A 25,584-nucleotide genomic window follows, 5' to 3' on the forward strand; every position below is an offset into this window, starting at 1 on the left:
CAAAGAATAACTCTCCACAAGAAACCAGGTAACACAGAAATTAACAACTTTATGTCACCATACGGCCTTCAACAATGAGCAAATAGGTATAGAAGATGTTGTATGAGTGTCAATGAGACAAATCTCTATCCAAATAACAATTTATAAAAGTAAACCATTATAGGTCAATGTACGGCCTTCATACGGAGCCTTGGCTTTCACCGAACCACAAGCTATAAAGGGCCCCAAAACTACAAAAGGTACTAGTGTAAAACAATTCAATCGAGAAAACCAACGGTCTAATCTAAATAAAAAAACGAGAAACGAGAAAAACGTTTAAATTACACAAACAAACGATAACTACTGTACATCAGATTCCTGACTTAGGACATGTTCAAACATTTGCAGCCGGATGAAACAATATTATAACATCACAACATAAAAAAAACACGATAAAACGAAATTCAAACGAGGAAAGAAATGGACAAATGTATAGGCCACTGACTTACTACAGGCACATGCATACTAAATAGGGCGGGGTTGAACATGTTAGCGGGGTCTTCACGATCTCCCTAACCTGGAACAATGGTTATTTTCACATACAAAAACATGAATTTAAAATTTGGTAGCGTCACTTTTACCGTTCAAGAGTAATCATGTTCCTTTAAAAACATAGAAAATGCTGAATTTGCGTTTTCGTTCTTTTAAATTAGTTTGACTCATTCAAATTTTATAAACCTTATACGTAATGCTTATTACCCCATAACACAGTTCTATCAAGTTCGATATTTGGTGGTGTTTCTGTTCAAGAGTTATTAGATATAAGAAGTTGGTACTAGTACTAATGATACAAATATCAACACGTAGACTAAAGATAGGAAAGATGCTTAATCTGTTGTTTCTGTTCTTTAACTTTAGTTTGCCTCAATCAAATGTTTTGAAACTTATACACAACGCTTATGGTCACTTAACAGTCAAAATTACGTGAATCCTGTTTCTATATGTGTAGTTTACTTGTGTTTTCTTTTCACAAGCAGGGGCATCTGTGGCCCATAGACATATTGTACATTTATTTCATTAATATGTAAACGGTTTATTTACTTCCTTTGGATTCTTATTCTATTAGAATTAACTTGCATATTTTTTTAGGATTGCGGTGCAGTTTGATAACAGACAGTGACCAGCATAAAAAAGTGTTTCACTAGATTGAGCTCTTTGTCTAAGTGTACTTTAAAGGTTCTTCGCACTGAGTTCAGTTTATTGATATGCGTAAACCTTCATGTAATTTTTAAGATGCTTAAACAGACTATTCATATCAACATGTCCATCAAATGAAATCCAAGGTAAAATGATTGAACCATTTTGAATTATCAATCTAACACAACTTGCAGTACATGGTGCTACTAGAACAGTAAATATTCTTTCTAATTTTCACGGCAATTAAAATATTTAGTTTTCATTTGATCAAGACATTCTTTATATCAAAAATTGAGAATGGAAATGTGTAATGTGTTTAAGAGACAGTAACATGACAAAAAAAACAAAAAGCAGTCAAAGGTCACCAATGGGTTTTTAACAAAGTGAGAACATCCCTCGCCCGGCGGCGGACTTCAGATGGCCCCTTTACAAAATGTGTACTAGTTCAAACTCCAATACATAAAATCGATCTTACAATTAAAATTATACAAATATATCTAAATATTTAATATAGATATAAAAATATGTGATATGAGTGCAATCAGACGATTCTCCATATACTTCAAACAAAATATACAAGTTGTACAATGACGGCAAAGGTCAATATCATATAAAGTTTCTCGTGCCACAAGACTCACCATCTTATGACAATACATCTTCATGCTACATATTCAGAAGCAAGGTCAATTTAGAATTATACTTTAGGTCAGGGTAATACACAAAGGAACACACTGTATCATGACGACACACCCACAGTGCATAGGTCAAGGGTAAAAAAGTCATAGTCTGGTCAGGAGTTCCATGCCAAAAAAAAAGCAGTCCTGCATGAAAGTTCATCACGTACAAATGTCTCATGGCATGATGCACTACACATGCCGAATACAGAAAACATGGGTTAGGGACAGAAACAGAAGACATCGGATCGTGCAGTTATGTCAATAAATTAAAACGGTAAGATAAGACATTAAAACACTTAAGGTGGTATGGGAGTCTAAAATAAAAATGATAGAATTTGTTCGTACTTTGCCAAAACGTAGTATCTATTAATATATGTTGAAATAAAACATAAAAATGATAGGTCACCGCACATTTTCTCAAGCTACTGAACGAAACAAAATGACACGTTTTGTAAGGATTATACAGGAAATAACACCATTTTGTGGTTTACAACTAAACAAAATGATAGAATTGTTAAATACTTAAGGAAAAGATAGCTTTCAGACAATGCTTTGAGAATCTCTAAAGAAAAGATAGGGTCACCGTGAGTTTTTTCCCGGTTAAAATACAAAATAGGAAAATTCCATGAAGAATCCTTTAGAAAATGCACTATTTTAGAGTTACCTCCCCTTAAAATAGCAATTTAAAAACAAATAAAAAACAAACAAAAATAATCAATTTTTGCAAAAAATATTAATATTTATAAGTAATATTCTTATGAATTGGTTCTTTTAAATGAAACTTCAAATTAAATATCTGCATTCCTGCATCAAATTTTGCTAACTTGATTAATTTCTAACCTTACTATGTGATATCACTATGGTAAACTGATAGAAACACTTGATGCAGTCCTGAATATTTGCAATAGTACGACGACAACAATACAAGAAAGATAATAATAAAAAAACAAAAACAAGAAAGAGTTAGAAACAAATGAAAGTAATTATACATACGAGCTTTTTTTTATCACAATGCACAAACTAGGAACCGTAGTTTTCATTAATTTTATTCATTTAAAATGTACGCTCCCTGTTAAACAATGGAAATTAACGCTGTATATTTATATAAACGATCAAGCTTGTAGAACAATAAATAAATGAATAATTAATAAACACGTAGCCACCAGAAGTAGGAACAGGAGGAAACGGCAGCAACATTGTCCTGGTACACCAGCAGCAAAGTAAAAAGCAGATAAGAAATGCCAAATATGTTGTTTAAACCGAAATGAGCCTTGATTTGTGTAATGTGAGTTTTGCAAAAATAATAAGAGAGTTATTTTGGATGTAAAAAAAAACGAGAAGTAAAATAATATTAAATAAAATAAGTGAAAAACGAAATGGTGTAAGTAAATGTTGACTGCTTTCAGCTAGCCTACCGTAGTTGCAGGACTTATAGGATAGTATACTTGAACAATATCCGCAGGAAAAGACATTTTGAATGGTTTTACACTAGTAATTTTGGGGCCCTTTATAGCTTGTTGTTCGGTGTGAGCCAAGGCTCCGTGTTGAAGGCCGTACTTTAACCTATAATGGTTTAATTTTTAAATTGTTATTTGGATGGAGAGTTGTCTCATTGGCACTCACACCACATCTTCCTATATCTATTTATTTGAGGTTCATGTAAAAGAGGGACGAAAGATACCTAAGGGAAAGTCAAACTCGTAAATCTAAAACAAACTGACAACGCCATGGCTAAAAATGAAAAAGACAAACAGAAAAACAATAGGACACATGACACAACATAGAAAACTAAAGAATAAACAACACGAACCCCACCAAAAACTAGGGGTGATCTCAGGTGCTCCGGAAGGGTAAGCAGATCCTGCTCCACATGTAGCACCCGTCGTGTTGCTTATGTGATTACAAATCCGGTAAATAGTCTACTTCGGTAGGTCAAATTCATGAAAGGGAAGGGGATTGTAGTTACGACGTAAGGAACATATCCGATATCATTTGTGAAACGGTTATTCCATAACGGTCAACCAACTCGTGATGGCGTCCGTAAAATTTACGAAGGGATGATTTCAACTTCACCATTTGGAACTCTTGGTTTAATAGCTTCCTTGTGAGCAGTAACCCTCTATCAAGAAAATCATGATAGGAAATGCAAGCACGGGAATATCGTATCAATTGGGAGATATATACCCCGTATGCAGGTGCTGCTGGAATGTTGCTACTTAGAAATGGAAAGTTCACAATTGGAAAGCTGAAATCATCTCTTTTGTCGTAAAGTTTTGTCTTCAACCGACCCTCATTGTCAATTTCTAGATGTAAGTCAAGATATGAAGCCGACTTAACTGTATCTGTAGTATCCTTTATCTCCAATTCGATGGGATAGATGCGATCCACATAGTCACCAAATTTTGAATTGTTTAGTGAAAGAACGTCATCTATATAGCGGAAAGTAGAGTTAAAGGATATTGCTAACTTCTTATCTTTCTTCCTAAGAAGTTCCTGCATGAAGTCAGCCTCATAATAATAAAGAAACAAGTCAGCAAGTAGAGGGGCACAGTTTGTTCCCATTGGGATGCCGACAGTCTGTTGAAAAACACGTCCTCCGAACGTAACAAATATGTTGTCAATCAAGAAATCAAGCATCTTGATAATATCGGTTTCAGAGAATTTTTTGTTTGAATCAGAATGATTCTTTACAAAGTATGATTTATCCCTCCCTAAGACAAGATACTTGTATCTACGTTGGCCATTCTTTTTTATGAAGCAAAGTAATACCAACTCTTTTAATTTGTCTTTTAGTTTGGAATGTGGAATACTTGTGTAAAGAGTAGAAAAGTCAAATGTTTTAATACTGTTACAAGATGAAAGAGAGTTAGATTGTATGTACTCTAAAAGATCTTTGGAATTTTTAAGTATCTACATCTGATTCATATATAAGTTTCTCATAGAAGGTAACCAAAGATTGTACGACGATGCAAATAATAAACTTTACAATATAAATAAATATCTTTCACCAATAAATTCAAAAAGCCAATGCTATGCAATTAACAAATATATAACTAATATTAAGCTTCGTGTAAATTATGTAACAATGAAATACATAAAATATGAAATTTGAAGTTTTACCAAGGGAGCTAATAATTATTTTATAACACTGTCTGACACACAGCATTTCGAGGACTCTCCCTCTGGAATCTTCCGTCTCTATTTAATAGCTGACTATGGGGCGGCTTTTCTTATTATAGGGGGCATTGGTGACCTATAGTTGTTAATTTCTGTGTCATTTAGTCTCTTGGCAATCATATTACATATTCTTTTATATATATATATATAGCGATGTCGTTATTACGGCATAGCTATGTCGTTATAATGACAAAGTGATGTCGTTATTACGACATGTTATGTCGAAATTACGACACAGCGATGTCTTCAACGACATGTTATGTCGAAATCACGACATAGCGATGTCGTAATAACGACATGTTATGTCGAAATTGCGATATGGATATGTCGTTATTACAACACAAGATAAAAAAATTTAATGACCCTTGTCGGCTTCCGTAGGTCACTATCTGATGTCTTTAGTATCACATTCGGTAGAACCTCGGGATTCTGTCATTTAGTACTATGCGAATGATAAGATTTGAATTGAGAACGGGATTATCATGATCAAATTAGGTTGGAAACGGTCGAAATTTTGACGCATCTTGAACAATATCTTGGTTTAATAAATATTTTTACAAATTTTAATTAAAGTTTTAATTTCAAGCCACAATTCACGGGATCTTAATAAGACTTTTAACAGGAATGGTCCTGTTAAGGACGGAAGAAAAATTGTGAATGTGTGATCCCTGCTTTAGGACTAATAGCACTATCGTAACAAATCGGACCGAAATCAGGGTGACTTGTCTAGTGAAAATAAAAATCATTGTTAATTGACTACAAGCATCGTGTATGAACAGTACTGTATTAAATATACGCATTTTTTTTTTTTAAATAAATCCTATCAAGACATAACGTGTATAGGTTCAAACATTTCAGATGCTGATAGATCAAACTTACAGTGCAAACTTAAGACTTCAATTCCTTTACTAGTGTAAGATAAAATATGGATATCAAAAGTATTCATAGGATATTAAGAATTGAACAAATACTAAAAAAAACATAAATTTACATAATACAAATATGTTTGAAATTATGATAAACCAATACAAAAGTGTGTGTTCTGTGACAGGCCGTTAATTATATATTCTTGAATATCAACAGACGATCTCAAAAATATTAGGCATAGATTACCTTAGCTGGATTCGGCAAAACTTTTAGGAATTTTGGTCCTCAATGCTCTCCAATTTCGTACTTTTTTTGGCCTTTTTAACTTTTTTAGATTCGAGCGTCACTGATGAGTCTTTTGTAGACGAAACGCGCATTCGGCGTATATACAAAATTTAGTCTTGGTATCTATGATGAGTTTATATATTACTTACTTGTATCCAAGTTCCTTACACGCCACACGCGCATCAATATCGTCAAAGTTGTCATCGCAAACTGTGCCCCATATTCCGTTATAAAATACTTCTAGTATTCCAGAAACTGTTCGTATATTTCCTGAAATAACAAACATAATGGATAAACACGTCGTATGCTATGAAATGTAACTTATTGATGACAATAGGTATGTGTTTCATTTATGTAACTTTTGAAAAAAATATTTTTATTTGTCGACCGTTAACATGTGTTTAACTGACAATATATTTTTCCAGACAAAATAACAGTAACAGTTACAATCAAATATTCCAAATTAAATATAAAATAGTGCAAGAGTATAGGATACAAACAATTGCGATACAACGCAAACATTTGCAAAATAACACAAACATATGGAACGCCATGTCTGCCTTATGTTAGTGATCAGCATTATATGCAGTGCTCACAACATTACAACATTATAAGCAGTGCTCCAAACATTATATGCAGTGGTCACAACATTATATTAAGTGCTCACGACATTATATGAAGTGCTCACAACAGTACACGTTTTTTTTGTTGATGAAGGTGATGATCGGTGATGGTGATGATGATGTTTGATGTATGATGAGGTTGATGTACATGATGAGATGATTCTTGAAACTTCGGGTTTTTTTGGCGGAAATTACCGAAAAAAGTCATAATTGATAGTGCCCCGCAAACAAATAGAAACAGGTGTTGAAGTCATGTTATCAAGACAATTCGATTGAAAACTATATCAGAAAAAAAATAACGCCTGCTTTTGTCTGTAATTGGACCGATACAATTTTATTAATTTATTGGGAGTTCATTCTGAGGAAAATATGAAACTAAGAGGTGAATGAATGAACTAGTTATGGTCATCGTAAGAAATACGCATGGCATAATGTAAGTTAAATAATGAAAATTTTAGTTAATGAAATATCGAAGGAAAATTTGTATGATATATGCCTCGAGTTCATTTTCTACTGAAGAACTTTAGCAAGGTGCCACTTTACAGTCAGTACTCAGTTTTAAAAAGCTTAATTACTAGTCAGCTTTCTATAACAACTAAGAGATATATTACGCTAGCTTATAAATATGTCGTGATAGAGTCATAATGGGCATTGATTTTCAGGATTTGGCATTTTTACATGAATAAGTATCTAACAGATATGGAAAATGTAGTTTAAAGCATTTCATTGTAGGTGTTTAACATAACTTTCCATCAATTATTCCAAATTTTTTACAAACTTTTTAGCACGCCAAGCAGTTTGTCTTCTAAATATGACCAGGAGTCTTGTATAGAGATATAAACTTTCATTAGAAAAACTTACTCAGTTTAACATTTTCATTTATAGTTATCATCTCTTATGAAAACTGAGTTTGTGGGGTGAATAAACGTTTACTTCGTTTGTTAATAAGTCTGTACGGTTAATATATGAAAAAAAAAGTGGTATGCTTGTCAATGAAACAACTTTCCACAAGAGACCAAATGACACAGAAATTAACAACTATAGGCCAAAGTACGGCCTTGAAGAATGAGCAAAGCTCATACCGCATAGTCAGCTATGCTATGGAATGCCCCGAAATGATAAACGTAAAACATTCCAATCGAGAAAACTAATAACGGCATAATTAATGTACAAACAAACGAACGCAAAACGAACATGTAACACATTAACAAACGACAACCACTGAAATACAGGCTCCTGACTTTTAACAGACACATACATACAGAATGTGGCGGGGTTAATTGTAACATGTTAGCGGGATCCAAACCCTCCCTCCAACCTGAAACAGTGGTGTAACAAAACAACATAAGAACGAACTATGAAAATCAGTTGAAAAAGGCTTAATCATCAGATGGATACACATATGAATACATCTAAACAAAAAACAGAGTGGACGTGGCCGGGAACTTGTATATCCCAGCATCAAAAGGACACTTAAGTACTGATCTGAGAATACTCGCAGTTACTGAAAGCTAGTTCAAAGCCACTAACAACTAACAAAACAATCATGCATCTAATTTTTGCATTTAGGTAAAGACTGAAACAAACTTTGAGTAAACTATTATTGGATAGTAACGATTGTTAATGAAAAAAGAGTCATATTGACCTAAATTAATTCTGGTTAAGAAACATTAAGATAAAAAAATCTAATCAACTACAAGTCATAGAAGAATGGTATCTTTTAGATCGCACTTCTTTGATAACAATGGACCTTGAAAAAAGATTCAAATGTGTGTTAAGGTCCAGATGATAGCAACAACACATAAAAGAGAAATGCTATTTGTTACTGAGTACTTCTTTGATTTTATTGAAGGTCCACACAAATTTATTGATACAGAAGCACAAGAAAAACGATACTCGTTATTATGCCAATATATAATTGTAATATAATTATATTAATGGAGAACTACTAGTATTGTTTTACTGTGAATCCTTCTCGTTGTTGCTATTGGCGTTCTAATTCTTCTCACAAACAAGCTTGTCTATAGTCAGGGGATTTCTGTTGCTTTTGCTAACAATTATTTTTCCTTCCCATGTTAGGATCAATGTAAGAGGTTGAAAATTTTATATCTGAATATTTTTCGTTATCTGGAAAGTTACTTGTGACGATGGATCTTGATTGTTTCTGTGGGGCTTCTTTCTCCTGTATATGAATCACTCACGGGGTAAAGATTGGAAAATTGTCGAAACTAATTTGACTTTTTTGTATAGCATAGTCCGAATTATATACTTAAAAGGATTTAGATTCACAAACTAGTTATTTTGCACTAAACATTGCTGTGTCATGCCTTTTTAAAATAAGATTGAAAATCGTAAATGTTTAAGTAAAATTCTATTTCGAATAACATCGCTGACCAATAAAAAAAAATTAAAAAAATGCAATGAACAGTTTACTTCTGACAGATATTTGGTTCTCCTTGAAAAAATACTGGGTTATAAGATATCTTAATTGAAGTCCCGAGTAATCTGAAAATATTTATTAAGAGTTAAATGATCTGAAATGCACAATTATATATGTGTATAAATCTATATGTTTTAATAAAACTACCAAAAAAAATGGATTCCGGATAAATAACTTTTGTGTAAGTAAATAGAAATCAATTAAACTTGAAAACAAGGTTTATAACCCAGAAAGTTCGGGATTGATTTGAGGGGTTATGGTCTCAATTGTTTAGGAATTATGGGGACAAAAAGGGGGTCCAGATAAACATTTTTGTAGTTTCCAGTCCTTAAGTGTATAAATCTCTCTGAAATTATACCAGAAGTTTCCATACCACGAAGGGATGGTTATGATTTGCTTGGAAAGGTGGGTGGGGCGGAGGTGTTATGGCTCAAAACGTTTAGGAATTAGAGGCAAAAAAGAGGGGTAAACAATGGTTTCTTGGTTAATGGTCAATTAAGACAATTTGAAACCAGTGTAAGGAAGGTAATCCAAATATATTGAGGCAATCCAAACATGTTTGATTACCTCTCTAACACTGCTTTTAAACTATGTGTGAAGAAACAATTTTCTCATATCAGATTTCAGAAATTAAAAAGAAAATTTCTTCATATATTTATTTTTGGTAAAAAAAGTGGGGGATACATTTTTCTTTTCTTTTTCGGGTTGGGATCAATATGCAACAGCAAAGTGTATTGCACAAAATCAACAAAAAAAGGGGGTATTTTTTTTAATTTTGGAGGGGGATTGGGCAATTAATTCAAAATATCTAATCATTTTTTAGTTCTTCGACTACAGTTATTCTGTGTCAGAAACCTATTATGTGTCAAATATTTAGTTACATTCCAAATTCAGACCTGTATCAAGCGTGAATAGTCTGTCCCAACGGTTCAGGATTGTACCTCTGCGGTCGTATCCAGCTGCGTTCGGCGAAGCAACTTATTTAACATTTAAAGTATATAGATATTAAGTTGTGAATATGATAAAAATGATAATCAAAATAAGTTTTAATTTCCCTGGTGTGGAATAAATTTGTGGTAAATTAATCATACTTCTTAATTTCTTTATTTCAATCAGTTTTAAATAGTGTATACCATGTATACTGCCTTAATGATAAAATGATTTTAATAACTGTTTAAATTTGTTTCCTGGCCATTACCAATTATGGATTCGGTAATTTTCCGCCAAAAAAATCATCTCATCATACATCAAACATCACCATCACCGATCATCACCTTCATCAACAAAAAACGTATAATGTTGTGAGCACTTCATATAATGTTGTGACAACTTCATATAAAAAAGGGACGAAAAATATCAAAGGGACAGTCAAACTCATAAATCCAAAACAAACTGACAACGCCATGGCTAAAAATGAAAAAAAAACAAACAGAAAAACAATAGTACACATGACACAACATAGAAAACGAAAGAATAAACAACACGAACCCCTCCAAAAACTAGGGGTGATCTCAGGTGCTCCGGAAGGGTAAGCAGATCCTGCTCCTCATGTGGCACCCGTCGTGTTGCTTATGTGATTACAAATCCGGTAAATAGTCTAATTCGGTAGGTCACATTCATGAAAGGGAAGGGGATTGTAGTTACGACGTAAGGAACATATACGATATCATTTGTGAAACGGTGATTCCATAACGGTCAACCAACTCGTGATGGCGTCCGTAAAATTTACGAAGGGATGATTTCAACTTCACCATTTGGAACTCTTGGTTTAATAGCTTCCTTGTGAGCAGTAACCCTCTATCAAGAAAATTATGATAGGAAATGCAAGCACGGGAATATCGTATCAATTGGGAGATATATACCCCGTATGCAGGTGCTGCTGGAATGTTGCTCTTAGAAATGGAAAGTTCACAATAGGAAAGCTGAAATAATCTCTTTTGTCGTAAAGTTTTGTCTTCAACCGACCCTCATTGTCAATTTCTAGATGTAAGTCAAGATATGAAGCCGACTTAACTGTATCTGTAGTATCCTTTATCTCCAATTCGATGGGATAGATGCGTTCCACATAGTCACCAAATTTTGAATTGTTTAGTGAACGAACGTCATCTATATAGCGGAAAGTACAGTTAAAGGATATTGCTAACTTCTTATCTTTCTTCCTAAGAAGTTCCTGCATGAAGTCAGCCTCATAATAATAAAGAAACAAGTCGGCAAGTAGAGGGGCACAGTTTGTTCCCATTGGGATGCCGACAGTCTGTTGAAAACACGTCCTCCAAATGTAACAAATATGTTGTCAATCAAGAAATCAAGCATCTTGCTAATATCGGTTTCAGAGAATTTTTTGTTTGAATCAGAGTGATTCTTTACAAAGTAGGATTTATCCCTCACTAAGACAAGATACTTGTATCTACGTTGGCCATTCTTTTTTATGAAGCAAAGTAATACCAACTCTTTTAATTTGTCTTTTAGTTTGGAATGTGGAATACTTGTGTAAAGAGTAGAAAAGTCAAATGTTTTAATACTGTTACAAGATGAAAGAGAGTTAGATTGTATGTACTCTAAAAGATCTTTGGAATTTCAAATTAAGTATCCACATCTGATTCACGCCACCTCTAGAATAGGCAGTTTCACAATAACTTTGCAGCCCGTCTTTGATTGCTTATAAAATGGATGTTAATAAGTTAGAAAGAGGTTTCGTGGAGCACTTGGAAGACCCAGCAATATACCGTTGTTTGTAAGGATACGTATGTAGTTTAGGTAGTATCCAATACAGTGATGGAAGATCCAGTTCTTCATCATTGGTTGAAATACCAAAGGAACAAAGAACAGACCTATGATGATCTAGGATTTCCTCTTTGGTAAGTGTCGTGAGGGAATATGTTGAGTTTCCAAGTGAATTGTCTATACCTAATTCGTTTATCAAGCAATTAATGTAATGACTTTTACAGACAAAAACTATGTTATTTGGGGCTTTGTCTGCGGGGACAACAACATATTTATCATGGAGGTCGGATAGGTGTTTAGCAACATTTGGGTCTTAAAAGATTGAAGTAGCATGGGCATTGATTGACCCATTCAGTTTCTTAATTCTGATTTGTATAAACGACCTCACTGCCTTAATTCATTCGGATAGTGTGTCTACGTCTTCCTTCTCGCGCTTAGCCCATTGCCTGGCATAATCCTCGACTGAATCCATCAAAATTTTAAAGTTGTTTTTCCAATTGATGGATTTAGGCTCATGATATTTCGGACCTTTCGATAACACATTTCGTAGAGAAGTGTTATTAACAATGTTAAGGTCACCGGGAATAACGTGGCCAGCAGGATTATATGTGAATTGGGAACTAGCACAAGTGCAATCAGGAGGTTTAGACTTGAAGTCGTCAATATCGAGATCCTGCAAAACGCGTTTGTAATTGAAAATTTTGGTTGTAGGTATAAGAAATTATTGGTACAGACTGGTTTTTGTTGAGCCTTCGACTTTTGTCGAAAAAGCGAGACTAAGCGATCCTACATTCCGTCGTCGGCGTCGTCGTCGGCGGCGTCCACAAATATTCACTCTGTGGTTAAAGTTTTTGAAATTTTAATAACTTTCTTATATACTGGATTACTTCCAAACGTGGACAGAAGCTTGTTTGTGATCATAAGATAGTATCCAGAAGTAAATTTGGTAAAAAAATAAATCCATTTTTTCCGTATTTTACTTATAGATGGACTTAGTTTTTCTGCAGGGAAACATTATATTCACTCTGTGGTTAAAGTTTTTGAAATTTTAATAACTTTCTTAAACTATACTGGATTACTTCCAAACGTGGACAGAAGCTTGTTTATGATCATAAGATAGTATCCAGAAGTAAATTTTGTAAAAATAGAATTCCATTTTTTCCGTATTTTACTTATAGATGGACTTAGTTTTTCTGCAGGGAAACATTATATTCACTCTGTGGTTAAAGTTTTTGAAATTTTAATAACTTTCTTAAACTATACTTGATTACTTCCAAACGTGGACAGAAGCTTGTTTATGATCATAAGATAGTATCCAAATGTTAATTTTGTAAAAATAAAATTCCATTTTTTCCGTATTTTACTTATAAATGGACTTAGTTTTTCTGCGGGGAAACATTACATTCACTCTGTGGTTCAAGTTTTAAAATTTTTAATAACTTTCTTAAACTATCCTGGGTTTGTACCAAACTAAGACAGAAGCTAGTTTATGATCAAAAGATAATATGCATAAGGAAATTTTGTAAAATAATAAATCCATTTTTTCCGTATTTTACTTTTAAATGGACTTAGATTTTCTGCCAGGAAATAACATGTTCACTCTGTGGTTAAATTTAAAAAAAAAATACTTTCTTTTGCTTCTTTTAATTTGTACCAAACTTAGACAGAAGCTTGTTTAAGATCATAAGCTAGTATTTAGAAGGAAATTTTGATAATATTTTGTACCTGTGTATCTGTATTTTACTTATAAACATGATAAATGGACTAAGTTTTCTTCCAGTTAACATTACATACAGTCTGCAGTTAAAGTTTTTAAACATTATTAGATTCATAAACTATCCTGGATTTTACTAAACTTGGACAGAAGCTACTTAAAATCAAAAGATAGTATCAAGAGGAATATTTTTATTGATTTTTTTCCTCATTTTGTTGAGCCTGTGAATTTCAGAAAAAGGAGGCGAGACACTGGGTTCCGCGGAGCCCTTACAAATTTTTGAAATAAGGAGGTATTTTCGATTGAACTAATTTATGATGAAGGATATTGCCTAGGTTGACGCCATCGAGACATATTTTGTGGTTAGCACTGCATATAATGTTTTGAGCACTTTATATAATGTTGTGAGCACTGCATATAATGCTGATCATTAACATTAGGCAGTCATGGCGTTCCATACAAACATTAATTTTGTTTTATCTTATTTTTAATTTAAGATTCAAAGGAAACAGCAGTTATTAATGGAGGAGGCTTTATACACTAAAACTAATCACCGTTGTACCCATTGAAAAGTTGAATGCTTGAATATTTAGAACAAATCATTGGCTAATAATGAGCAGACTAATAGATATAAGAAGATGTGGTATGAGTGCCAATATGAAAACTCTCCATCTAAGTCACTATTCGGAAAAGTAACCCATCAAAGGTCAAAGTTTGGTCTCCAACACGAAGCATTGGCTCACATCGAACAGCAAACTATAAAGGCCTCCAGAAATGTAATCCAAGTTACTATTAGTATGTATATTACAAAGAAAATCGAGTAAATTAAAATTATACAGAAGAAAATAAAAAATCAACCCTAATTATACAGCTATAACCGAATATAAATATACTTCACAAGTAAGCTCTCGTTTGAGAACTATGTAAAGTTGGTTTAATTCAAACAAGTTACCCTTGGACAACAAAGGTATAAAATGAAGATGTTTAATTAATTATTATAAAATTATGTTCTCTCCATCAAAATTGCTACCCAAGCATTTTAGAAATACTTCACTATATTGAATTGAAAATTTAATGACTTTCTATCAAAAATTCTTTATAATATTCTGAGATTTAAAAAAAAACAATGTCTTACATCAAAATTTAAAAAGAAAGTTTCTTTACTTATTTTTTTTTTCATTTTAAAGCAGAAGGATCACTTTGTCTATTTGACTTGGAAGTTTCACAATTAGATGACTTTATTTTTTATCTTCCAATTAAAATATGCCTACACTATACTACAATGTACATTTTTTTCTTGTTAAATTAGATATTTGTCTGATGCACAAATCATTCTTAATTTAAGTATAATTATAATACTTCAAGTATTCCCTTATTCCTATGCATATTTATTCTAATGATTTGGCCTTGTATGCATGTTTTTTTTTATCTACTAGTAAATCACAACCGAAAGGAATGACAGACGGACATATACACAAAACTTAATGAGCAATTGAAATCAGGATATTAGCGTTTAAAACACAAACGTTTGCGTTATTTCGCAAAAGTTCGCGTTATTTCGCAAAGGTTTGCCATATATATGTTTGCGATAAAACGCAATGGTTTGCGTTTTAACACTGTAACAAATGTTTGCGTTATTTCGCAAAGGTTTGTTATATCGCAAATGTTTGCGTTTATACTCAAATGTTTGCCTTATTTCGCAAAAGTTTGGGTTATAATATGGAGAAATATTAAAAAAAAAGTTGTGTGGCGCTAATACGCTTCCGTAGGTTTGCAACATGCATCATTGTTTACTTATACAATTTATTTAGTCTTAGAAAGTTGTTAAAAAAATCAACAAAAAAAACAACACACACACAGATATACAAATTGCTTAGAAAATCAACATACAATGGTGAGGAGATATAATTCTCTACTTCATCCCCGACCGGGGCTAGTTACATATACTAGAACAGACGAAATTAAGGAAAGGATGGTATCCTGTATTTGTCGCCAAACTTGTATCTTCAACAGTAGATTATTATACCCAATTGTAGTAAATAATGTGCTTGTTACCTAGTATGAAGTATATGGTGTCAATAAATTCCGTATTGGTTAAGAAATCATAAAGTATTTAAATGAGAAAACTAACGGCCTAAATTCTTGACCAAATTTTTGTACATGTAATTTCACCTACCTTGTTATTACTATTTAAGTCACACAGTATAGACCCCAGTAAAACGGAAGAGATTTGGAAGGCATATGAAAATATGTTACTTCAAGAAATCCATTGTTCATCCATGTCACAGTAGGGACTATAATTGTAGATAATTAGAATCAAAGACGATAACTGTGTCCCGGAAAAGTAACATTGATTTTATTTTCCATAGATTAAAAAACAGTTTAATCTAAAGCACTATAATCATAACTATATTTTGGTCAGAGTTTTATCGGAACATTCCGAAAAATGTTATTATCGTTTATTGGTCTATCAAATCTATGCCTACGGAAAAGGTTCAGCATTCTACATAAACCTAGAAATCATCTCATCAACGAACGCTTTCATTTGTTATAACGAATGATCTTACTCAGCATCAAAAGAATATAATTTGGTAATTTAAAAAATATATGCATACCAGGGATAAGAGTTTCATTGAAACAATAAACTCCTACATCATAGGAATGATAACATCCTGTATATGGTCCTTGGTCTTTGCCATGTTTGCAGTCCGCCAATTTACTTTCAGTTCCTTTGCATGCCACATAGCTTTTCCATATCTTGCCTGTGCCACTTGGAACTTCATCACCCAAAGAAGTGCCATATCTGTTGAAAATAAATAGAAATAATACTACAACTCTCAAATAAGATTGAAGAAAAAAAATCAAACAATCAATTAAACAAATCGCCAAACATTCTAGTATGTTTATACTTATAAGTGGAGTTGTTCGTCAAATAATAAATAAATAAAACTTCTTCTGTTTTTACACGCTGTTTTAAAATCAGGTATCAATAATGTTTGTTTTCTTGTTGAGACGTTTAAAAAAATATAATAAAACCCTCATCAAAGATATCAGCGAACAGGATAACAATCCCTCCACTTTCCTTTTGTCATACAACACATACATTCCGGATATTGGAGTTTTCCTAAACGGTACATTTACTTTACTGTATATTTGATAAAGAAACTTCCCCTTGCCGGCTTTGGCATTCTGTATATAGTTAAGAACACTAACCACCATAGTCCACATGATGTAAGCAATTGTAAGTCGACGTGCAGCCTTCAATGATGAATGGTTTTACACTAGTAATTTTGGGGCCCTTTATAGCTTGTTGTTCGGTGTGAGCCAAGGCTCCGTGTTAAAGGCCGTACTTTAACCTATAATGGTTTACTTTTTAAATTGTTATTTGGATGGAGAGTTGTCTCATTGGCACTCACACCACATCTTCCTATATCTATATATGACTATAAAAGCCCCTGCACCACGAGAAATTGTTCAAACAAAAGAGCATTTGGGATAACCCATTTCAAAATAATAAATGAATAACAAATATGACAGACAGGAACCAGCGACAGCCATATAATTAAAGGCTCTTGTACTTTGGAACAGTGGTGTAACATCGCATCATATATAACACATCATAATAATAAACTACTAATACCAGTACATTGTATCTTTAATTAATTTTCAATAGGCGGTAATCGAAAGTTACGTTTGCTTCTGTAGCTTAAATATATGGGTCATTATAAAAAAAACATGTTATTGGGTCTTTTAAGCAATACAAATGAAATCATATGAAGATAACACTTGAATGTGTTAAATATGGATGTTTTGTGACACACTACATATAGTTTACAGTATGAAAAGTTATAAAAAATATCATTTATATTTTTTGAAAACCTCCGACATGGCAAGAATTCACTGTTACTTTTTTCTATATTAATTTAAAGAACTAATAAATCATATATTTTGTATAAGTATCTATCATTATTTGTTGGATTTTGATATATACAATCAGTTTTGTAATGAATTGGAAAGTGAAAGTTGGTTTTATAATAAAAAATTTCATCAAAAAGAAAAGTCTAAAGTTTTATGTCAGTGGTGTAACCAAAAGACAAATTGATTAAATAAGAGTTATCTTTCTTAATATGTTAGCATCTACAATAGTTAGTCCCTTTGCAATACTTCCTGTGAGGAGGTGGTGCAGACGACAAACCAAATTTATACTAAAAGATTAGTAAATAAATCTCAATGGTAAGTGAAGCTGTATCATAATTGAATTAAGTGTCCATGGTGAACCCTTTTAAAAACCATTTTCCAAAATATTTCAAAAGTTTGACTTATGAAAAGATATTGACTGTACAGGAAACAACATATAAAATAGGTGAAGGGAGCACTTATTTTGCAACTAAATCCAAAAATGCATCTGCATGTCAATGGTGTTACAGTCAAGTGTGTGATCACTTAAAAAGTAACACCATTGACCAGTTTGGTTACAACCACTGAATATATCAGGACAATTATCAATTTGTTGTGTTTTTTTAATGTTTAACAAACAAAACATCATATTTTTATGAAATTTGATACATATTTAGCAACGTTATATCAATATAATATAGAACCTATACCAATTTTTAACAAAATGATATATACTTGTAACACTATGGACACATTTAAGTAACACTATTGACATTTTTTGTTATTATTAAATATATTGGCAGATGTATTCTATATTTGTAGGAAATCTTTAAAATCAAATATATATTTTTTCTTTAAAGATCATGTTAAAATCAAATTCAACTGAATAGCTATCTGTTTTTTAACCATTTTGCATGTAAGGTGACACCATAGAAAAGTTTAGTAACACCACTGATGATTTCATTAAAATCAGCAAATTTGTGTAATTTGTTTTACACTTAGCTTATATCAGATATGTCGGATCGCAACAAAAAGAGAATGCGAAAAACATAGAATAGCTCAGAAATTAGTTTAAAATAGTTAAACAAACTAGAGGCTCTAAAGAGCCTGTGTCGCTCACCTTGGTCTATGTGAATATTAAACAAAGGAAGCAGATGGATTCATGACAAAATTGTGTTTTGGTGATGGTGATGTGTTTGTAAAAGTGTTACTTTAATAAACAGTTTTGCTGCTTGCAATTATCTCTACCTATAATGAACTTGGCCCAGTAGTTTCAGTGGAAAATGTTAATAAAAATTTACAAATTTTAAGAAAATTGTTAAAAATTGACTATAAAGGACAATTACTCCTTAGGGGGTCAATTGACCATTTCGGTCAGGTTCACTTATTTGTAAATCTTACTTTGCTGAACATTATTGCTGTTTACAGTTTATCTCTATCTATAATAATATTCAAGATAATAACCAAAAACAGCAAAATTTCCCTAAAATTACCAATTCAGGGGCAGCAACCCAACAACGGGTTGTCAGATTCATCTGAAAATTTCAGGGCAGATAGATCTTCATCTGATAAACAATTTTACTCCGTCAGATTTGCTCTAAATGCTTTGGTTTTTGAGTTATAAGCCAAAAGCTGCATTTTACTCAAATGTTCTAATTTTAGCCGTGGTGGCCATCTTGGTTGGTTGACCGGGTCACGCCACACATTTTTTAAACTAGATACCCCAAAGATGATTGTTGCCAAGTTTGGATTAATTTGGCCCAAAAGTTTCAGAGGAGAAGATTTTTGTAAAAGATAACTAAGATTTACGAAAAATGGTTAAAAATTGAATATAAAGGGCAATAACTCCTATAGGGGTCAACTGACCATTTCAGTTATATTGACTTATTTGTAAATCTTACTTTGCTGAACATTATTGCTGTTTACAGTTTATCTCTATCTATAATAATATTCAAGATAATAACCAAAAACTGCAAAATTTCCTTAAAATTAACAATTCAGGGGCAGCAACCCAACAACGGGTTGTCCGATTCATCTGAAAATTTCAGGGCAGATAGATCTTGACCTGATTAACAAATAAACCCCATGTCAGATTTGCTCTAAATGCTTTGGTTTTTGAGTTATAAGCCAAAAACTGCATTTTACCCCTATGTTCTACTTTTAGCCGTGGCGGCCATCTTGGTTGGTTGACTGGGTCAAGCCACACATTTTTTAAACTAGATACCCTAATAATGATTGTGGCCCAAGTTTGGTTTAATTTAGCCCGGCAGTTTCAGAGGAGAAGATTTTTGTAAAAGCTAACGACGACGGACGACGGACGACAGACGACGGACGACGACAGACGCCGGACGCCAAGTGATGGGAAAAGCTCACTTGGCCCTTCGGGCCAGGTGAGCTAAAAAAGGAAATAAGCAGAATCACAGCCACTAACTCCTCCCGTATCTCCAGTTATTGCCAACAGAAATAATAACAGTGTGCCAGACAAAGGAGAAGGGAAATGGCCAAATGTTATAGAGACAATGAAGCTCTACGAAAAGAGGTAGCCAAACAAAAAAGACGTTCACAAAAGTATATAATGAGGCTCAGAAAAGAAAAAGCCAAAGTTCTCAAGAACAAGGAATATCTTGCATCTCCACGTTCCAAAACAGAAAGGTTATTGAGATTTTGGAGTACCAACTCTAAACAGGGAAAATCAATAGAAAAGGAAACACTTGCAAAGTCTAAAGTAAAAAGTCTTTACTTTTCCACTTTTTCCTACAGAAGGAACTGCAGCAAAAATATTTGAAAGGAAGTAGAGCATAGACACAGAGTTTCTCTGAAATATTCAGAGGAAAAATGCTAAGAATATACAAGATCATGTACCAACCAAAAGAAGATATAGACATTGACTGCAGGAATTCAAAAGAACAAGAGCCTATGTGATCTCTGACCAAACGAATACAGGATAAAGTGATCAATTTCTACCAAAGGAACGATAACAGCAAACTAACTGCAGGTATGAAAGAAACAATCACAAGAAATAAAACAAAAATGCAGAAGAGACAGAAACAGTTGAAGATGTCCACAAAAAATTCCTACAGGAAAAAAAAGATATGATAGTCAGTTATACTTCATTTTGTCGGTTACAAACGTTTTGGGTGTTGCCACCAAAAGAATCAGACCGAGACACATGCGCATGTTAGCTGCACGAACACATACAGTTTATTGTAAATACACTTCAGAGTGAAAGTACTGGAAACTCAAGGCTTGAAAGAATTTATAAATTTATCTGTGTGTAATTCTGAAGATCTAGATTGCATGTACTGAAGATGTTAAAAATGTAGCAAGAAAGAAATGATAGATCGCAACTCTGGGAAATATGACAAGAAAGAAGAAGTGACATGGTTCCAATGGATCACAAAGAAGGAAAAAAGAATTGTAAAAACTGAAAAGGAGATTACTCTTACCGCTAAAGATGAAATGAAAGGCGCTCTTGGTTTGTTGGTCGACCGATATATAGAAGAGATGGCAAGGTTCAGGATACACCATTTCAATATAGAAACCCAATTGAAATACTTTAGACAACTCAAAGAAAAACTTCAACAAAATGAAGCACTGATACACGTAGATTTTTCTGAAAATTTTGTTGGCAAGTTAGTTTAAGAAATTCAAAGTATGCACTTTAGTGATTCGGAAAAAAAATTACATTACACACAGAAGTCTACTACACAGGTTATGGGTAAATGCTGACTCTTTCAGTTCTGTGTCCGATTCCCTTGACCATGGACCAAGTGCCATATGGACTTTCTTGAACCCTCTACTTGATGAAATTCAAAACAAATATCCTGCTATTCATACACCCCATTTCTTTAGTGATGGCCCGAGTACACAGTATAAGCAGAAAGGCAACTTCTTTCTTTTTACAAAATGCATGGCTAAAAGAGGATTTACATTTGCCAGCTGAAACTTCCATGAAAGTGACCACGGAAAGGGCGCTCCAGATGGTATTGGTGGTGCACTTAAGAGAGCTGCAAACGTCATGTTTTGCAAGGAGAAGACATACCAGATACTGCTTCTTTCATCAAAAGTTTCAGTGGAAAAGATTCAAATGTAGCATTATTTGAAATTTCAAGAAAAGAGGTTGAAAAGAACTCGACGAGTTTATCTATATCTAAGTTAAACCTAAAGACAGTTCCAGGCACTTTTAAAATGCACCAGATGTTCACAACTGCATTCGGAGAAATAGAATATCGCGATATCAGCTGCTTTTGTAGGAAAGATGGAGAGCACCCTGGACATGAATTGAAATGTTTCAAATTTGATGTGTAGGTAACAAAGAAAACAAAGAAACAAAAAAACAAGAAGAGAAATCCAGGGAGAAAAGACTGAACGTGAGACTGAACACGAGAAAACAAACAATTCGCCTGCTACAGATTTAAACTCGGGGGATAGGGAAACAAATGAGAGACAACTTTTTTCCATGAAACCTTAAAAAGTCTTGAAAAATGCACAACATTCAAAGACTTAGAAAAACTTTGCAAACTAAGGAAAAAGACCTAGAAATATTTGACATTGACCATCAACACATTCCATCAACAGTCCATACTAAATTCATTTTTGATGAAAAGGCGATGAATATTTATCCAGCTGATACAGAACAATCATGTGCACTCTATCCTGTGACAGTTTCTGCTGATGGCAATTGCCTACCTTATTGTGGCAGTATTCATGCATTTGGAAATGAACTTAGTAGCAGGAAAATAAGGACCAGAATTGTCTTCGGATCTGTCGCTCATAAAGATTTATACCTTAGTCATTATTTTTGGAAAACGGTTTGGATGGGAAAAAATATAACAATTTCATAGCTAAGTCCTTTGCAATTCACTCAGCCTGGAACACATATTTTATACGATAAGCGTTAAGGAAATAGAGAAGATATACAAGGCTGAAGTTATGAAGATAACGAGAAACAAAACTTACATGGGAATATGGCAAGTTTTTGCACTTTCAAGCGTGTTATGTAGACGGGTTTATTCCGTCTATCCCTTACTTGGAAATACCAATATCAGGAATGACCTTTATCGACTTGTAGAGCCAAGAGAAAGAAAATCTGAGCATGTCGCATACATTATGTGGACAACTACCAGAACTTATATGCTACATCGAAACTGGTTCCGAACCATTTTGTAGCTGTTTTACCTGTTTCTAATCCAAACACCACTACCATCCCGGTTGAAATGCAACGTTAGAGATTATGGAGGCTAAGGAAAAGAAGGACAGAAGAAAAAAAGAGGACAGAGAACAAACACCAAAGAAGATCAAAACTGAAATAATCATAATCAACAATCCACCTATAATTGACATAGAACGCGACACTGAAGAAAAGCGTAAGGATTATTCTAGTTATAGTGGTAACAAATCCAGTCACCAGATGGAACATGGAGTGGATGAGTCTGCGTCCAAAAAAGAACTTGGAAAGGAAGTAGAACATCCTGCTCCCACTGAACAGATACGAAAAATACCTGAAAGTTCATCTTATATTGAAAGCCAGGAAACCATGACAGACATAAAAGATTTCAAATATAGACAGGAAAATGAAAATAGCAACAAGCAAACTCTTGGTACTGAAACTGATGATTTTTGTAGCGCATTCAAGCCAGAAGATGTTCTACAGAAACACGTTCTTGTAAACTATGATGGTAAACTGTATCCGGGATTAGTTGTTGATATTGATGACAATGAAGTTTATGTTAGATGTATGCACCCAGTTGGAAAAGCGTTTTGATGGCCAAAAGACACCACTGATGAATGTTGGTATAGTATGCAAAAGGTTATTGCACAAACACCAGAGTCAGTAAAGATCAGAGGCAGATATCATATTGACAGTGACATGTGGGAAAATGCGCTTGGAAAACTAAACGACATTTGAAACAAGTGAATCAATAACTTAATTTGAATTGACTGTTCCAATGTTTTTTTTTTATCTTATTTTAATTTTCTTAAGGTCCTGAAATGAAACTTTACAAAATATCCTAATTAAATTCTTGTCATTAGTGAAACCGGGTACATCATTGGTGTAACTATATCACAATTTGTGTACTATCTCAATTTGTATTCTATATCCTTGGCGGTTATTGACTGTCTACATTCTTATCAGCTTATAAAGTTTCAATTTGAGTGATTGAACTAATACATTTATCATGAAAAATCCACGTTTTCAAAATTTTGTCAATGGTGTTACAAATAATGTCATTTGAGTTACTAGTTTTAAGCAAATGTTGTTGTACTTTGATGTTATGATATATAATTTGGGATTTTATAGCCTAAGAATAAGGTGTTTGTCATGCCCATACTTTTTCTTTTGCTTACTGTTCTTGTTCTTTGTTTTGTGTTCAGTACTTAATAAAAGTAAAATTTTAACTTTGTTATCAATGGTGTTACTTTTGTGTCATTGTTGTTACTAAAAGGTCAGTGATGTAACTTTATAACAATGCAATATTTTTTTATTTTTTTTTAAACTGAATGTTTTTAGGCTGTATACAAAGGTTTAGGCATGATCTTATCATTCAGTCTTCTATATTTAAGATCTATTTAGTTTTAGTGTTTTTATTAATATTAACAGCATCCATAACCAGGACAGCTATTTTTTATACAACAGTTTATTTTAAAATTTATGTTTAAATATAATGCATTACTATAATAATAATGGATATAAGTAGTAATTTTGACCTCAGCAACAAATTGGAACAGTTTTTTTGTATTTAAAAGTTTTTGTTAAAAAAAATAGTCAGTTTTTTTTATATTGGTAACACCATAGACATGATTCTTCCAATGGATGACCTAAAATGGTAAAAATTGAAGGAAGTTTTTTGATAATGACCCATATCGTCAACTCGGGTATGTATGACGGCTCGATTATGCGTCACAGTCAACTTTTATCTAACCATGTGTCTGTCAGGGTAAGGATTCGGTCCCAGTACTTGAAATCTTCCAGTCCTTTATGAGTGGGTTTAACATATAGAAATTCAATCCAATAATAAACAATCAGATTGAGGTTGTTAAATTTGATGTATGCTTTTTACTTTTACTGTAAAAACTGTGTATTGTGACATCCGTTTGACGTGACCATGTACTAATGCATTTCGTCATACATTGAACGACAAAATTATTTGGTTTCTACCTCGGTGACGTCAAACGCGCGATTTGACCTTAAAGTTAATTTTAATCAAACCATATGTATGTCAGGGTAAAGAATTTGTACCAGTATTTAAAATGGTTCAATCCTTTATGAGTTGATTTTACTTACAATGTATATAAATAAAATAGTATAATATAAAAGCATAATGAAGTTATTAAATTTGATGTATGCCTTTAGGTGCTTCTTCGCAACATTTGTTTGTTTTTATAGTAATCTTTATTGCAAAATTACACCCATAAGGGTCAGGCAATACAAACAAACAAATATACATTTTAAATATAATGAAATACAATACAATATGATAGAACAAATTTTAAAAGTTCAATTATAAATTTATGTATAAAACACAATCGTGAGCTTGTCTGACATGGGTCTGACCCCCTCAGTTCTAAAGACTGCTTCATGAAGACTCAAATATGACAAACTAGTTCAGGGATTGGGTTTAGAGTGTGTTTTATTTTATTAAATGCATCAAAATGTTGAAATGATGGTACATAGTCTTTTAGATAAGCCAAAACATTAGAACGCAATGATATGTTAATGTCACAATACAACAATTAAGAAATGAAATTCGTCACCCATGACTCCACATTTTTTACATAATCTTTGTGCTCTTTGAATGTTTCTGTACCTTCCCAATTCAATGCATAGGGAATGATTACTAAGTCTAAATGTTGATAGTAACTGCCTATGTATAAAATTATTGCAATTTAAATATTCCTCAGACCGACAATTAGTTTTTAATTTCCCATAGAGACAAAGTTTGGATGAGGAATCCAATTTTGAAAGTTTATTTAAAGTAGTTTTGTCACATTCCTCTGAAACAC

General features: G+C 33.0%; 1 protein-coding gene across 1 annotated transcript in view; it reads right to left on the minus strand.

Moving 5' to 3' along the window:
• Positions 1 to 6,277: 6,277 nt before the first annotated feature.
• Positions 6,278 to 25,584, minus strand: part of LOC134723457 (neurotrypsin-like) — a 51,898-nt gene continuing 32,591 nt past the window's right edge. Inside the window, exons 3-4 of the mRNA XM_063587067.1 lie at positions 16,299 to 16,486; positions 6,278 to 6,452 (exon numbers count right to left, since the gene is read on the minus strand). Of these exons, the coding sequence (XP_063443137.1) occupies positions 6,328 to 6,452; positions 16,299 to 16,486 (313 nt within the window). The 3' untranslated portion in view covers positions 6,278 to 6,327. The remainder of the gene's footprint in view (positions 6,453 to 16,298; positions 16,487 to 25,584) is intronic.

The sequence above is a fragment of the Mytilus trossulus genome, chromosome 6 (genome assembly GCF_036588685.1).
Source record: "Mytilus trossulus isolate FHL-02 chromosome 6, PNRI_Mtr1.1.1.hap1, whole genome shotgun sequence".
Lineage (NCBI taxonomy): Eukaryota > Metazoa > Mollusca > Bivalvia > Mytilida > Mytilidae > Mytilus > Mytilus trossulus.